Source organism: Auxenochlorella protothecoides (genome assembly GCF_000733215.1).
Source record: "Auxenochlorella protothecoides strain 0710 unplaced genomic scaffold scaffold24, whole genome shotgun sequence".
In the NCBI taxonomy this organism is placed as follows: Eukaryota; Viridiplantae; Chlorophyta; class Trebouxiophyceae; order Chlorellales; family Chlorellaceae; genus Auxenochlorella; species Auxenochlorella protothecoides.
The window spans coordinates 91726-106694 of NW_011934249.1; the positions used below are offsets into that span (position 1 = coordinate 91726).

Below are 14969 nucleotides of genomic sequence, written 5' to 3' on the forward strand. Positions count from 1 at the left end.
TACGCACCCCTCCACGCACCACGGTGGCGTCGGGGGAGGGGATGATGGTCATGGCGCCGCGCCGTGTGCGGGTGTCCATCAGCACCACGTCGGTCTGCCGCCCCGCGGCCGCAAAGCTGGGGGTAAGGGCCAGGCACACCAGCTCCTCGCCCGCGTTCCTGGGCTTCAGGTCAATCTAGCAGGGAGGGGGGGGGGGAGGTATTGGGGTGGTTGGCTGAGAAGCAGTCGAGGGAGTGGATGGGGGCTGGCGGCGGGAATCAGCTGCAGGGGGGCCATGGGGGAGATTGCAGCCGATGCAGCCTCCCGCAGGCTCACGCTCTTGGAACTGTCCAGGTCTTTCCAAGCGAATACGGGGAGCGGTAAGCCAGCATACTGGCCATGCCCCGCCCTTCCAGGGCCCCTTGCAGGGCCACGACCGACGCCCCAAGCCCCCCCATCCCCAAGGCTCCCCCCCCCATCCCCAAGGCTCCCCCCCCCATCCCCCAAGCCCCCCCTCCATCGCACCCTGCGTATGAGGCGCAGGTTGTCGCCCGGGTCGTGCAGGCGCACAGCGCCCTCCAAGGACAGCGTGGCCAGGGTCCGGGTGGCGGCGTCGTACTCCACGCCGCGCACCTTCCCGCCAAAGGACTTGCGAAAGTCGCCGTGCCGGCCGTAGTCCTTGGTCAGGACCAGGCCCGAGGCGGCGGGGGTGGCGGGGGTGGCGGCCTCCGTGCCTGGCCCCGGTCCCGCACCGCCCGCGCCCGCCCCCGGTCCCGCACCGCCCGCGCCCGCCCCCGGTCCCGCACCGCCCGCGCCCGCCCCCGGCCTCACACCGCCCGCCCGCGCCTCCTCCTCCCCGTCGGCCGCCGCATCGGCCTCGTCCTGCCCGGCGCCGTCGCCCAGCACGGCCTCCTCGGGCAGGGTCCAGAGCCCCACGCTGGCGTCGCGGCTGGCGGTGACGAGGTGCGCGTCGGAGAGCCAGGCCAGGCCGAAGACCCAGTCCAGGTGGCCCACCAGCGTGGCCACGGGGCGCCAGGTGGCGCGGTCCAGGACCACGGCGTCCGCGGGGTTGTCGCCGCCGGTGGCCACCAGGCGGCGCGCGGGGGACAGAGCGATGGAGTGGATGCCGCAGTGGCCCCACTCGTGGTCGAAGGTCTCGCGCGCGCGCGGCGGGGCGGGGGGGAGCGGGATGGCCCGGCTGCGCCCGGTGAGCGTGTCGAGGCGCAGCAGCTGGTTGCACTTGGTGCCCACCAGCACGTGGTCGCCGTCCTCCCAGGCCTGCAGGACGCGCAGTGGGGAGGGGGCTGCTGGTGACAAGAATAGTGCACAGGGGTATGCGTGGCGGAGCTTCAGACCTGGGAATGTAGCCATCCTCTTCCAAGTCGTCCATGAATGGCCAGGGCAGTTCGGCCCCCCTCCTGCCCTGCCCAGCAGGTGCAACCTCGCGCCAGTGTGAAAACACTCACGCAGGCAAAGGCCTTGTCCAGGGTCTTGCAGACGTACTCTCGCTCAGACCATGTTTGTGGCAGGCGGTGGAGGAGGTCGCGCTGCAGCCAGCGGCGGTGGCCCGCCCTGCGACGCGGGGCATGGGAGGGCGGGTCAGCGGAAAAGCCACCAGGCATGGCGTTACCCTGTGCCCTCTCCCTGAATGAGGCCACAGACGACAAACATCCCTGTCTCACCCGCCATCATGAGCTAGCTGGCCGGCGCAGACCTCGCCGGGCACACTCATTGCCCTCCTCGGTTGTTACCGCGAGGAGGGCGTCACCCCGACATCACCAAAGCCTTCACCGCGAGCAGGGTCCGGTTGGACGGCTCAGGTAGTTTTCTTTGGGTGCAGAGCAATGGAGACTATGGATGGTATGTGCAAGTTTGTTGAACACACAGTATAGCCACTCCCTTTTGCCCCTTCCGGCAGGGTCCCTCCTCCAGGGTATCGTCCGCGCGCAATTGGTGTCGGCATAACGGGATGCAATCAAGAAGTGGATTACCGCTGCGGAACAATCTCCCAGATTATATCTGCGCAAGTTGCTATACATCCTGTGCATCTGAGTGTGGCGTTCTCCCGGCGCTAAACTTGACTTGGGTCCTATACACCCCTGTGTGGATCACTTCGCCATGGTACGCCATTCGTCATTAGCCGGGCTACTACTCACCCTCCTGGCATCGCGCTGCCTGGCATTTGAATGGAAAGACTGTGGTGGTGCGGGCCAAGGGTTCTCGCTGGAGGACGTCACCCTGACCCCCGAACCCGTGGCACCCGGAGCGACTGCGGTCTTCAACATCAAGGCTACCTCAGGTGTGCTCGACTGTCTGATGCCGGTGTCTGCCCCGGAAAGCCCGTCTCCTGGCTTATCCTGCATGCCCGCGAAACCCCACTCAATCCTGCTTACCCTCTGTTGACAGAGTCGCCCGTGCTCGCCGGCACCATCAACATGGTGGTGCAGTATGCTGGATTTCCCATCTGGACCCAGGCTGACGACCTTTGCACCAAGATGACATGCCCCTCCTCTGAAGGCCCCGTCTCCGTCAGCTTCCAGCAACAGTTTCCTGTCATCACCCCCCCGGTGAGGCATTGGTTGTGGTGCGATGGAGGGGCATTCTGGGTATAATGATGGCTTACAGCGTTCCTGCATCCTTGCAGGAGCAATCCGATTTGAATTGCAGGCTGCAGCCTCCATGACTCCAGCATCGCATGGAGCGTGTTACGCCACGACGATCTGAATTGCAAGCTCTGCCCTCCATGTCGTCGCGTCGGTGGCAAACCTCTGCCCCATTTGCACTCTAGGGCCAGTACACTGTGACTCTGCGCGGAGCCGATGCTGCCGCCAAGCCCCTCTTCTGTGTTGCGGTCACCTTCCAGGTGGGGGAACTGGATTGTCGCACACCTTGGGCTCGCCTTCGTGGGTCCAAGTGTTCCTGGTGACAAAGACTATGGTGGCTGACTCGCCATGTGATTATGCACTGGTATGAGAGCCAGACCATCGTCTGTGTTCCCCCCCGGGCTTAGCGCTATCTTCCTCTGCAAACTGCACCAGGTCACCCCTGCCTATGACGGCGCACTGGATGGCCTGGAGGAGGCTAAACAGTCCATGCTCGCAGAATTTAGCCGCAGGAAGCTGCTGACCACCTGACTTGGGATGACATCTGGCTGCGCGGATCCTGAAGCCGCAAGTCCTGGCTCCAAAGTTGGCAGCTTTCGCCTTGTGCTATCTTGTTGCTGTGAGCGTTCACAGCTCTGCTGCAATCCGTGCTCCATCGGGATAGAGCCAAGGGAATAGAGAGGGGATTACATCGTGACCACCTCGGCAGCAGCGGGCGCATCACTTCTTGGCCTCCGCCGGAGTGGGCTTTGGGGGCAGCACCCCCACGACCCCGGCAATCACCATGCAGCCCCCGCCCACCCAGGTGAGGGGCCCCAACGCGGAGTCCCCTGGCAGCAGGAGGGCTGTTAGCAGCGCTGACCACAGCGGGACGGCCGAGAATGCGATCTGGGCGGTAACGGCGTCCACGGAGGATTGGCCCTGGGGGTTGGACAGCACGGAGGGGTGGATGTCGGTGGGCTTGACAGTGTCTGCTGTCGGAAGAGTCACGCACAGGACTCAATCCCTCACCGAGAGACCTCTGCGCAAATCCAAGGCGTTCCTTGCAAAGCAGGGCCCGGCATCGCTACTAAAGATCCCCCTCCCAGATCTGCCAAGCCGAGTCAGCACGCCACCTGGACATGGAGGTAGGCCGCCAGGGCCCCCGGCCCTGAGGCCGACCAGGCTATGGCGGCCCAGCCCTGCCAGCCGTCGCGCCAGCCGTCCCAGAGGTGCGCCTGGTGCTGCTGCACCTGGAGGCCCAGCGCCGCGCAGGACACTGCGCCAAGAAAGAGCGACTTGCCCAGCGCGAGCTGCAGGGGCTGCACGCGCCGTGCATAGACTGGGATGCGCACCGTGGCCGCTGAGTAGGCGGCCGCCGCGCCCAGGGTCAGCAGGTCGCCGCCTGCAGAGGTGATGGAGGGGGGGGAAGGGGTGGGGTACCAAGGTCAGAGCTCCGGGCACTGATCTAGGAGGGAGTGTGGTGCGACAGGACAAGATTCAGAAAGTGATCATCGGCAGGTCCATCAGCTTCCTCATGCAGCTGTCGAGCCTGGAAGCCCTTGGGAACGTTTGGAAACCATCAAAGGCGTCCCTGCTTGCTCTCCTCTTGCGGACCCACACCAGCCCCGCCATCGACAACCCAGAGGCCGCACCCGACACGCCTGCCCCGAAGCCAGCGCCGCCCTGGGTGGTGTCCCCCACCACTGCCAGCGTCCCGGCCAGGCCCAGCGCGGATCCGAGCCAGGCGTTGGTGGTCAGCCGCTGGCCCCCGACGGCCGCCAGCATAGGGGTGAAGAGGGCGGAGGCCTGAATCAAGAAAGCGCTGCGGGTGGCCCCCGTCACCTGCGCAGGGCGGCAGGGTGGGGCTGGTGGGGCTGTTTGCGACCAGCAGGCACACATGTGCCTGCCGCCTTGTGGCGGGGGTCCGTGGCTGTGCCCTCCCAGCACACTGTACATCCCTGGGCAGGGCCGCAGCACATACCCTTGGCCCACCTCCAAGCCCCAGGCCTGGGCTGTAGTGCCAGTGGTGTTGTATAGCCCGATCTCGAGACTGCCCAGCATCACTGGGGGCAGGGCCAGGAGCCAAGCTGGGGAGAGAGGAGTGGCCGGCGCGGCCGTGCCCGGGCCCAGCTGCTCCTTGCTCCCGCCTTCCCCCCAGCTGCTGAATGGGGACCCATTCGAGGTGGGGGCCGGCATGTCTTTCCGACTGTCGACCAGTGCGTTTGCAGCAAGCAGCAGGACGCTCTGGAGCACTCCACGAGCAGCGGTGAGGACCTCGGCGGACGGAGGGCTGGGCAGGGAATAGGCATACCTGCAAAGAACAGGGCTCATGATGTTCAAGCCCTATTCCATGACAGTTGTGGAGTCGCCCTTGTGCTATGGAACGTCCTCCTTCATGGATGGCATCACCAACCCAGGTACTACTCGTGCCTGAGTGTTGGCGAGTAGCTGCCCCACAGGAAGGAAACCACAAGGAGGAGGAAAACCCCTGTCCAGCGTGACTGAGCTGGATCTTGGTCGACCGATTGCCCAGATGCATAACATTGAAGATTCGGTCGATAATTAATGCTCCGTACACCGCATGATGGGGAGAACAGGGGTCTGCAGGCGCTGCAAGTACTATTCGGAGCACGGTAAGCTTGCGGCCTGGGCGGCCGGACCCCGCGCAGGATGCCGCGATAGAGTGGCCGGGATGCGCATGTGGACATCAGTATGTTCATTACAGCTGTGTCATGGATGTTGGAGTGCTGCCTGCCTCATGTTCGCGAGGATGCTGGATCTGGGTTAAGAATCGTCCGGCGCGCGGGAACGAACACACCCTGTGGTGCACATTCACCAGCTATTGGAGTTTCCCACGGCGGTGATCGAGCTGCCCAGCAGCGGAGCGGAGGCTCCTATACTCCCGAGATACCCTGATAACCCCTCAGACTTGCTCTCCATACGCTCATGTCAATCCCCTCCTCGAGCTTGCTTAAGAGGAATACCCTGACACCCTACCCGCACCAACGCCGTACTGTTCTCGTCCTCTGCCTGACAGCACTGCTCGCCTTCACAACTCCAATGACGAAAGCTCAGGAGCAGAGATGGAGAAACTGCTCCGACGCTCCCACGCCTCTCACGGTCGTGGAGGCCCTCGTCGAGCCTTCGCCGGTGCAGGCCGGCAAGGAAGCTGCATTCATGATAGAGTACGAGAGCGGCATGGAGGTCAGTGCAGGCATTCTCGATGTCACCGTCAAGTACCTCGGCATTCATGTGTGAGTTGAGGGAGTGGTGCGCAGTTTTATTATGTGTGGCAGTCTCGCTCCGCTGTGTTTAGGGCGAATGCGAGCCCTGGGGTTCATGCCAGCCCTGAATGCTCGACCCATGTGCATACATGCACTTGTCACTCCGGGGGACGTAAGCAGTTGACCAGTTCACTGGACCATCAATGCAGGTATCACAAGTCTGGAGATTTGTGTTCCGCAGTGCAGTGCCCCTTGCCAGCTGGGAGTGGCAGCTTTGTCCTGAAAGAAAAGATGCCTGCCATCGCGCCTCCGGTGGGTGATAATGGATCGGGGGCTCTGTTGACTGAGCGCCATCAAAGCATGCGCATTCGTGATCCACATAATGCATGCATGGACATCTGGCATATCTCCCTGCTGGCCGGGCAGTGTGCCCGTCTGGCTGAGACTGTCCTTCAGACAATGACTAATTTCCTGGTTTCCCGTTACTAATGGTGAGCTCACATGTAATATCAAGTCTGAATTTCACACATGCTCAACATCCCCTTGCATGCACGCAGGGTCACTATTCGATGTTGGTGAGCGTGAGGGAGCCTGAGACCGACCGGCAGCTGCTGTGTGTGGAGATGGACTTCAGCCTTTCCTCCTGGGCCGGCGCACTGAGCAAACCCTTCTCCTGGCTCATGGGCCCCCAGCTCGGCGCACAGAGGGCCGACAACCACGCCGCGGGGGCCTTCGTTGTGGACCACTGAAATCCTGGACGTGTTAAAGACTGTCGCCGCGGCCCACCCAGCGTGGGATTTCCAAAGAAGCCTCGCCAGCTCGTGTACTCTAGGGAGGCGAGCACCCCCTGTTTTTAGACTACCCTGTCGCTGCTGATTTGTCCGTGTCACACTTGAAACACGATTCTGACCCTCCCATTCTTTGCAGCGTCGCGAATCTCCCCGCCCTGCGCCTGTCTCACGTTCCCCTTGGCTGCGCATGGATGTAAGCCCTGCTCCCCTATGAGTGTATAGGCGGTTTGAAAGGGGAATTATGTGCACGGCTGCCAAATGAAAGCAGGCTGGCTGCGAGTGAGGAATGCAAGGGTGTCCTAAAGAGCTGCAAGGTACAGATTGGTCTTCCAGTAGCCTGTGTGTCGCTCGGCGGCACACACGGGGAAGATGCCCGGCGGTGATGCAACGATTAGGCCCCTGCCAGTTTGCGGACTCTGCCGAGGGGTTGGAAGGCGGCAAAAGGCGAGCCCGGCAGGTTTGGAGGGAAACCAGTGGGCCGTGGTTGGGGCATTTTGTGTGGGCTGAAGGAGCGCAAGGTGGACTATGCTGGGCGGGGCGGCCGGCGCCAGGCGAGGCAGAGGTACACCCTCCAGGGTGGGAGGAGAGACCTTGCTAGGCCGCGCCTGTGCCGGGCGTTACCGTGTGGCATCGCCGCCGCTGTGCAAGGCCACCTGCGCATCCGCGAGGTCGGCCACGGCCGCCGCCGTGGCATGCACGGCTGCATCCATGTTCTCCAGCTCAGCGGCGCCTCCGAGGCTGTTGGTCGCGCCGGTGGCAGATCGGACCTGGCCCTGGGTCGCGGTCGCAGCGTCGGCTCGAGCCGCTCCTGCTGCGGCCGGCTGGTTGCCGACCGCAGGCGAGGGGGAGGCTGCCGCCTTGCCACCGTCGGCAGTTCCCATTGCAGCCTGGGCATCGTGGGCGGTCCCCGTCGCTGCTGCAGCATCGGCATTTGCAGCAGTCTCGCCACCGACACTCTCCACCGCCGCGCGGCTGCCGTGTCCGGCGGCAGCCACCGCCTCGGCGCCGCCGGCATTCGCCGCGGCTGCGCCGAGGGCAGCGCGCGCCAGGGCACCCGGCTCGGCGTCGTTGGCCCCCTCGTCACCCCCCGTCGCCTCTGCGTGCCCAGCCCTCGCCGCTGCATCACCAGCGCCGCCTCCCATGCGCCGCCTGGCTGCGCCGGCCTCGCGATTGACGAAGAGCAGCGTCTCGGGGCTGCGCGGCGAGGCGCGCTCCAGCAGCGCGCCCCAGTCCTCCACGTGCAGGCGGCACCAGGTGGGCTGCCTCAGCGCGGCCAGCTCCTCGGGCGTGACCCCGCCGCGGCGCCGCACGCCGTAGGTGGCCGCGTACCAGCGCTCGTCACAGACGTAGCCACTGTGCGAAGCCTCTGTGTAACCCGCGTCGTGCAGCGGGCGCAGGATGGCGGCGACGGGGTCGGGCGTGCCCGCGCGGCGCAGCGCGGCTGGGTTCCACTCCAGCGCGATGACGGGGGCCGGTGCCGCGGCCAGGAGCGGCGCGAAGCCCTCAAGGATGTGCGCCTCCCAGCCGTTGGCTGCATGTTTTTTGGGGGGGGGGGGAAAGTGACAGGGAGGGAGGGGGTTGCATGTATGTGTCAGCGAGCCCAGCTGGACCAGGGGCTGGCCGGCTTGACCTCCACAGTGGCCTCCGGCAGTTTCTTCGAGCTCAGCACATGCTTCCCCCACCTACCCCACCCACCTACCCTCGCCCCCACCTGAGATGCGCAGGGCGTCGACGCTCAGCCCCGCGGGGAGGGCCTGGGCCAGGGTCGTGCGGCGCGCTGGGCGGCGGCACTCACCCGGCTCCTCCCGCGCTCCGTAAGCCTCGGGCGGGCCATACCCGCGCGCCAGCTGCACCGCTGCCTCGCCCAGCGGCGACGCACCGGTAGCACCGCCAGCCTCGCCCCCCGCCGCCGGGACATCCAGGCACAGCCGCGCGGATTGCACGACGGCGCCCAGCACCTCGGTCTCGTGCAGCGCGACGCGGTCGCCAAAGCCGTTGTAGGCCACCGAGGCGCGGAGCGCGGCGGCGCTGCGCGGCCCGGCCTCAAAGGCGTGCACCGCGTGCCCGCGCGCGGCGGCCGCCAGCGCGACCACGCCGTAGCCTGCGCCGACGTCAACCAGCGTGCCGCGGCGCTGGCCAACGCCGCCCAGGCTGCCCACCAGCACCTCGGCCAGCGTGGGTCCGCGCAGGGGCTGCACGCTGGGCTGCCAGGACCCGTGCGCGGCCAGCGCAGCAGCCACGTCGGCGCCGGACTGAGACTCGCCCAGGCCGCCGCGCGGGGCCAGGGCCACGTAGGGCGGGTCGAAGGTGAGCGAGGTGGGGTACAGCTGCTCGGCGCCGCGGTCTGCAGCCTCCAGCTTCCTCACCTCTGCAGCTCTAGGAGTGGTTGTTGGAGCCGGGGGGGGTGATTTGGAGGGGGGACCAGCGAGGGACAGAGGATAGGAAAGGATGGCGATGACAGGGCAGTGTGGTGGGGGGCCCATTGACGCACCGACTGCCACGACCCCGCACAAGCCGGCCACTGCCTTTTGTCGAGGTCTGTTGGACAGACGCGCCACCCAGACCAGGACCCCGTTTGTTTCGCACCCCCCCACCGGCGAGCATTCGCCCCCTCCCCCTTCCCATGCTCACTCCGCGTCGCCGGGGCGGGCCAGGAAGCGGCGGGCCAGGGCACGCGCCACCTCCCCCGCCGACACCTGCCAGGGCCAGCGTCGGCGCGAGCGCCAGCTGCCCATGAAGTGGTGCAGCACCACCACGCCGGGGTCGAGCGGCGTCAGCCCATGGGCGGGGGCCTTGGGCGCGCCAAAGGCCACGCGCGGCAGGATGCGCACGGTCCAGGGGTCGCGCGCCGCGCCGGCCCAGGGCGAGCCCGCGGCCGCCTCCAGCACCACGTCGGTGAAGAGGCCGGGGCCGGTGCGCTCCAGCGTGTCGATGGCAGGGGAGAGGGAGTGGCGGGTGGCGACCCCCGCCGCGATGCGGTCGCAGGCGGCGCGCAGCGCGGGGTGGCCAGGGGCCGCGGCGAACACCCACTGCAGCACCTGACGCGGGCGCACGTACCACGAGTCCACGGTGGTCTGGGCGTCGGGGAAGTCGCTCTCCCAGCCCACCACCAGAGTGTCGGAGGAGGCGAGCAGGCCGTCCAGGGGCTGCCGCGCCTCGGTGTCGATGTCAGCGTAGACGCCGCCCAGGCGCAGCACCACCATGTAGCGGAAGAAGTCGGAGCGCTGAACGTCGCGCTCTAGACCCCGGTAGGCGGCCAGGTACTCGGGGAACTCGCGCCGAACAAAGTCCAGGCAGTCCTGTGGGGGGTTTTGTGGAGAAGGATGTGAAGGGGTACTCTGAAGGGAACACAGAACGGGAAGCAAAGCGCAGGGCTCGAAGCACCAGGGCTGGGGAAAGGTAGGCACGCAGCGAGCAGCACTGGATGGCACCGCCCTCACACCCTCCTTGCTCGATTCCCCACCTGGTCGTCGTAGAAGCGGATGTCCCAGCCCGGGTGCAGCGTGCGCCAGCTGAGCATGAGGCGCCGCGCCGACTGCGGCACGTCCGCGCTCTTGTAGGTCTGGTGCAGGATGCGGGGAATGAGCTTGGGGGCGCTGGGCATTGCCGGGACGCGCGGCACGCCCTCCTCAGGCTCCAGGTCCCCGCTCAGGCTCAGCAGCCTGGCCAGGTCCGCGGAGCGGCTGGCAGGGGAGGGCCGGGCCCCCAGGAGGCCCGTCCCCAGGGAGGGGCCCAGGAGGTGCATGGCCGCTATCAGGCAGGTGAACCCCACCGCGACTTGGGCCACGGTCACTCGTCGACGCCTGCGGCCGCGCCATGCCGGGCTCCGGGCGGGGAAAGCCTTCTTGAGGTCGTGGGGACGCCTCGCATGCCCGCCCGGACGCGGCCCGGCCCCAGTCCAGCCAGCCAGTGTGGCGGAGGCGCAGTGTGCGGCCCACTCAGAGGCACGTATTCAGATGACAGGGGGCAGGTCTATAGCAGGTGCCCCATGGCGTGGGGGTGAGGGCCTCCCAGGGTGGGCGGGCCGGGAGGACAGATGTTCCAACAAGACGTCGGCAAAGGGGTGCGGGGCCGGGAGGAAACCTCCTTGAAACAACACACAACGTCGATGACACTTGAGAGGGGACGACAACTGAAAGCAGCAGTACCCCCTCGGTCCGCGGTGCGCGCCTGCGTGAGTGTCAACCCCAACGGGCAGGTATTGGGAAGGTCCCAAAAGATTCAGCGACGAGGGGAGCGATGAGTCCTGCTTCCTTGTATTGAAACAAAAGCGATCAAGTCCTCAATGTAAAATCGCGTAGGCACCTCCTTCCTCTGGCCCATTCGTGGGCCGTATTGAAAACCAGGCGCGACTCCCGGGCGGTGGAGAGTGGTGGAGGGCTCACGTGGCCAAGCCACACCCTCGCGCCCTGGCTCATGTCGGAAGAGCAGCTAAGCACTCCGGCATCTCAGAACCTTTAGGATGCTTGCTGGAATACATTCGTGTCAGTTAAAGCCAGAATTTATGCTCTGCCAAGCCAATGCGGAGATTCTGATGCCGTCGCACGGCTCCTGTGACTTCCATGGCGAGCAAAACAACCAAGCTGCTTGGCCTGGCTGCCCTCTCCCGAGCCCTGGTCTTGGTCGGCATTGTTCTCTCCGATGCAGCATTTGTTGATCTGGATACTTCTGCATCCCAGCAGAATCGACCCTGTGATCGGCAGTGTTCCGGCACAGGAACCTCCTGCCTAGCCGGTGGTGAGTAGGATGAGGGGACTGTGGGGTTGGTGACTGTTATCTACATGTAGAGGACCGCTTCGTACCATGTCGAACAATGCAGCACCCCCTCTCCTGCAAGCACATTGGTGCCCTTCCTCATCACACAGGCAGTGCCCACACAACCATCTTTGATGATGTGTCGGCCTGGGACTCGGTGTTCTTTGTCCGGGTGGCAAAGTGTGGATATGAAACCGACATGATCAATGCCTTCTTTCCGCTGCTGCCCTTGGTCATGCGATTGGGTAGTGCCTTCCTCTGTGAGTGGTGGGAAGGGAACGGGGTGTGCCGGGGGGTGGTCAGTGTGTGGGGGTTTGTGGTGGGGAGTTGTGAAAGCAAAGCTCAGGGATTCCACGAAGGGGCAATGAGCCCTGGCTACAGCCCATCATGATACTCACAATTGATTTCCACCATCAACGTAGTACCCCTGCACGGCCTCATGCCGTTGGAGTCTCTCCTGACACTGGCTGGCCTGCTGGTCAACATCGCCGCCTTCTCCGCGGCCGCCCTTGCCCTGTGGAGGTGTGTGCCTGTGCAGAGAGCGGGGCGGGGGAAGGAGACAAAGTCATCAGATTCCATAGCAATGTGTGGTGGATGTGCTCACCGGTGACGGTCTCTGGAGCAATCAAGTTTCTGGGATGGTACGTTCCTCGGCCCCCCCACTCTACACCTACCCATGCTCCACCCCCACCCCCCTCTCACACACAAAACACTCTGCAGGCTGTCTGTGCAAGTGCTGGGGGATGAGAGGTGGGCAGACGCTGCCGTGCTCTTTTTCTGCATCAATCCAGCCTCTGTGTTCTACTCTGCGGCCTACACAGAGAGCCTCTTCGCTGCCTTCACCTTCTGGGGCATGCTCCTCGTGTACACAAATCCCTGGACAGCGGTGGCCGCCTTCACGCTGGCAGCCATGGCTCGCTCCAATGGTGAGCCTCCTGGCGTGGGAGCAAGGGGAGGGGGTGGGGCCTGGGGACCAGACCTGTGTCTTTGCCACAGTGATTGCTCCTCAGCTCCTGTGCCAGGCAGTCACCCTGACTCCCTGGCCACTTGCCATGGCTCAGCCTGTGCCTCACCCGTCCTCCACCCCCTGGAACATGCTGCAGGCATCCTCGGGTGCTGGTTCTTGATGCACGCGCTGCTTTCTAGCACCTTCCGGACTGGCAGGGTGTCGTGGACCGGCGTCCTGCGATGTTGGATCGGGTGCCTCACCATCTGCGCGCCCTACGCCCTCATGCAAGGCATGACGCGGGGGAGTTGGGGCAGGGGCTGGCTTGCAGCTCCCAGGCCAGCCGGCACGGAGCCGCTTCTGTATGACCCGGGGCCAACCTTCAAATCCAGTCCTCCACCCCGCAATTTATAAACCCCTGCCCTCTTTCCACCTCACACGCATGTGCAGTGCGGGGTTACTTGACCTACTGCGGCGTGGGTAGGGATGCAGCACTCCAGCCCCCGCCCTGGTGTCAGAGCACATTGCCAAGCCTGTATGGCTATGTCCAGCGGCAGTACTGGGATGTGGGTTTCCTGCGCTTCTACTCCAAGCTGGATCGGGTGAGGCACCGGCGAGAGGCAGGCGGCGGCCTGTGCTTGCGTGGCAGTGAGACGCCCCCTCAGTGCCTCAACCCTTCCGTGCTTGCTCCTACCCCTGTACCTCAGCAGGGCACCAGTACTAAACCTACCCAGCCATTCCCTGTCCGCCTTTTCTCTTCTGCATCTTTTTTCACGCATGCAACCCCCGCCTGCCTTCCTCCCTTCAAAGCCCTACCAACACCCCCTCGTCCCAACCCCCCTCATGAACACACCACAGTGGCCCAAGGTACTCCAGTCCATCCCCGTCGCCGCACTTTCCTTCGCCGGCTGCTGGACCTGGGCCTGCGCGGACTGGGCCTGCGCGCTATCGCTGGGCATGGCGCGCCGCGCCCCGGCCAGGCCGCTCAGTCCGCTGGCTCGGACGGGGTCGGGGCCGCTGCGGCGCCCCTCGCGCTGGGCCCCCGGCCCGCCGCCCTCCCGCCGCGGCGGTGTGGGCGCGGCCTTCCACACGCTGGGTGCGGGCGTGGCGCAGCCCTGCGCCTGGCCGCCAGAGGCCCCCGCCCTGGCCCCCTACATCTACCACTGGGCGCTGATGACGGCCGTGGCCGCCACCGCCATGCACGTGAACGTGGCGACGCGCTTCCTCTCCAGCTGCCCGCCCCTGTACTGGTACGCGGCCGCCTGGATCAAACAGGGCAGGCGCCCCGCGCTCGTGCTCTGGGGCTGGGCGCTGGCCTTCACCGTGCTGGGCACCCTCCTCCTCCCCAATTTTTATCCCTGGACATGAGGAGAGGAGGGTGGGGGGGGTGTCAGAAAGGCTTGGGTACACCCACAGCGTTCTTGTGGTTAGGGACCGCGCCGTCAAAGGTCAGCTTTTCGATACCACGGGCGCCGCACGCCTATGACGGACCACTGAAAGTGAAATCGCGGCTCTACCCTCCTGCTTTCTTTTCTTTATTGCTGCAATGCCGCCGCTGAATGTCTTGCAAAGCAGAACTTGATACTTGATCGCTTTTGGCATGTGGATAACATAACCATTATGGTACACCGGAACATGGAATATGGCACAATGCCAGGGACAGCTTCACTACTGTCACGTTATCAACAACCCACACGGTCAGAGTCATGTGGCCTGCAGGTCGGCCCCCACGCGCATGCAGGGGGTCGCAGCCAGGCTGACTTCGAGGTTCACACCCTTTCCGCCTCCCCACAGCCTCTTCAGGCTGCCCTGGACCAGGGAGGCAGCGGCGGCCGCCTTCCTCTTCCCAGTACCCGCCCTCTGCGCCAGGATGTCCGCCAGAATGCGTGCCTGCTCCCCGACGTCAATGTTGGCGAGATCCACACACGCAGGGAGCTTCGTCGACCTCTTTGAGCAAGGTGTGTGGCCGCCAGGCGAGCCATCCTCCCAGTCTGTGGCGGACTGCGACCCTCCAGGGTCAACAGCCATGGGGCTCGATGGCGCAGGGGTTTCTCCCTTGACGAGATGGAAGGTAGGTGACTTGGGTTGCTCCCTCTTGATGATGTGGGGGGTTGACGGTTTGGCTTCCTCACCCTTGGTGATTGTGGAGGTTGACAGCGCAATGTGTTCAACCTTGATGAGGTGGAGGCTCGCTGGCGCAAGTTCCTCGGTCCTCACAGGCGCGCAACCCTGAGCATGTGCTCCGGCTTCATGGAAACTCTGATGCGCTACCTGCACTCGGATGTCTGCTGCCTGGCAAGCCGCCGCTCCGCCCTCCTCTTCCTCAGTCTCTTTGCACTCCGCCTCCTCCGCCTCTTCGCACCCCTCTTCCTCCACCTCTTTGCACTCCGCCTCCTCCGCCTTCAGGAGCAACCCTCCCTCTCGCGTGTGGCCAGCGCTGTGGCGCTCGCCGCCACACACTCTGCTCAGTACACTCTCCTTGGCGGCCCTGAAGTAGGCGTGCAAGCGGCTCCTGTCCCGCCTCAGGTCCATCAGGTCCGCGAAGCAATCCACCAGCGCCCGGGCCTTGCCACTGTCTGCAGTTGGCGACATGGAGGTGATCCGTGAAGGTATCTGATGGCAGGGCAGGTGGGGGCCGCCAGGGTTGGGTGCCTCCCTTCCGCGCTCCACCCTCCTCGCCATGCGCCCT

General features: G+C 65.1%; 6 protein-coding genes across 6 annotated transcripts in view; 2 read left to right on the forward strand and 4 right to left on the reverse strand.

Moving 5' to 3' along the window:
• The window catches only part of F751_2465 (DDB1- and CUL4-associated factor 12), a gene marked incomplete at both ends in the record, with an annotated part of 3200 nt that extends 1599 nt beyond the window's left edge, over nt 1-1601 (reverse strand). The window contains 4 exons of the mRNA XM_011400217.1: nt 20-175; nt 505-657; nt 916-1257; nt 1446-1601. Of these exons, the coding sequence (XP_011398519.1) occupies nt 20-175; nt 505-657; nt 916-1257; nt 1446-1601 (807 nt within the window). The remainder of the gene's footprint in view (nt 1-19; nt 176-504; nt 658-915; nt 1258-1445) is intronic.
• Nucleotides 1602-2097: 496 nt separating this feature from the next.
• F751_2466 (Phosphatidylglycerol/phosphatidylinositol transfer protein) lies at nt 2098-3113 on the forward strand (the record flags this gene model as incomplete). The annotated part of the gene is made up of 4 exons (XM_011400218.1): nt 2098-2278; nt 2386-2546; nt 2768-2842; nt 3018-3113. 4 exons carry the CDS (start codon nt 2098-2100, stop codon nt 3111-3113), a joined length of 513 nt encoding a protein of 170 aa, XP_011398520.1.
• A 189-nt stretch (nt 3114-3302) lies between these two features.
• F751_2467 (hypothetical protein) lies at nt 3303-4625 on the reverse strand (the record flags this gene model as incomplete). Its single annotated transcript, XM_011400219.1, has 4 exons — nt 3303-3503; nt 3698-3966; nt 4217-4406; nt 4557-4625. 4 exons carry the CDS (start codon nt 4623-4625, stop codon nt 3303-3305), a joined length of 729 nt encoding a protein of 242 aa, XP_011398521.1.
• Nucleotides 4626-7196: 2571 nt separating this feature from the next.
• Nucleotides 7197-10324, reverse strand: F751_2468 (Mannosyl phosphorylinositol ceramide synthase SUR1; the record flags this gene model as incomplete). Its single annotated transcript, XM_011400220.1, has 5 exons — nt 7197-8110; nt 8291-8955; nt 9211-9371; nt 9468-9878; nt 10043-10324. 5 exons carry the CDS (start codon nt 10322-10324, stop codon nt 7197-7199), a joined length of 2433 nt encoding a protein of 810 aa, XP_011398522.1.
• An 817-nt stretch (nt 10325-11141) lies between these two features.
• F751_2469 (GPI mannosyltransferase 2) lies at nt 11142-13648 on the forward strand (the record flags this gene model as incomplete). Its single annotated transcript, XM_011400221.1, has 8 exons — nt 11142-11316; nt 11445-11594; nt 11757-11856; nt 12055-12260; nt 12438-12587; nt 12731-12882; nt 13139-13268; nt 13413-13648. The coding sequence occupies 8 exons, from the start codon at nt 11142-11144 to the stop codon at nt 13646-13648; spliced, it is 1299 nt and encodes a 432-aa protein (XP_011398523.1).
• Nucleotides 13649-14079: 431 nt separating this feature from the next.
• F751_2470 (hypothetical protein) lies at nt 14080-14262 on the reverse strand (the record flags this gene model as incomplete). The annotated part of the gene is made up of 1 exon (XM_011400222.1): nt 14080-14262. One exon carries the CDS (start codon nt 14260-14262, stop codon nt 14080-14082), a length of 183 nt encoding a protein of 60 aa, XP_011398524.1.
• Nucleotides 14263-14969: the final 707 nt, after the last annotated feature.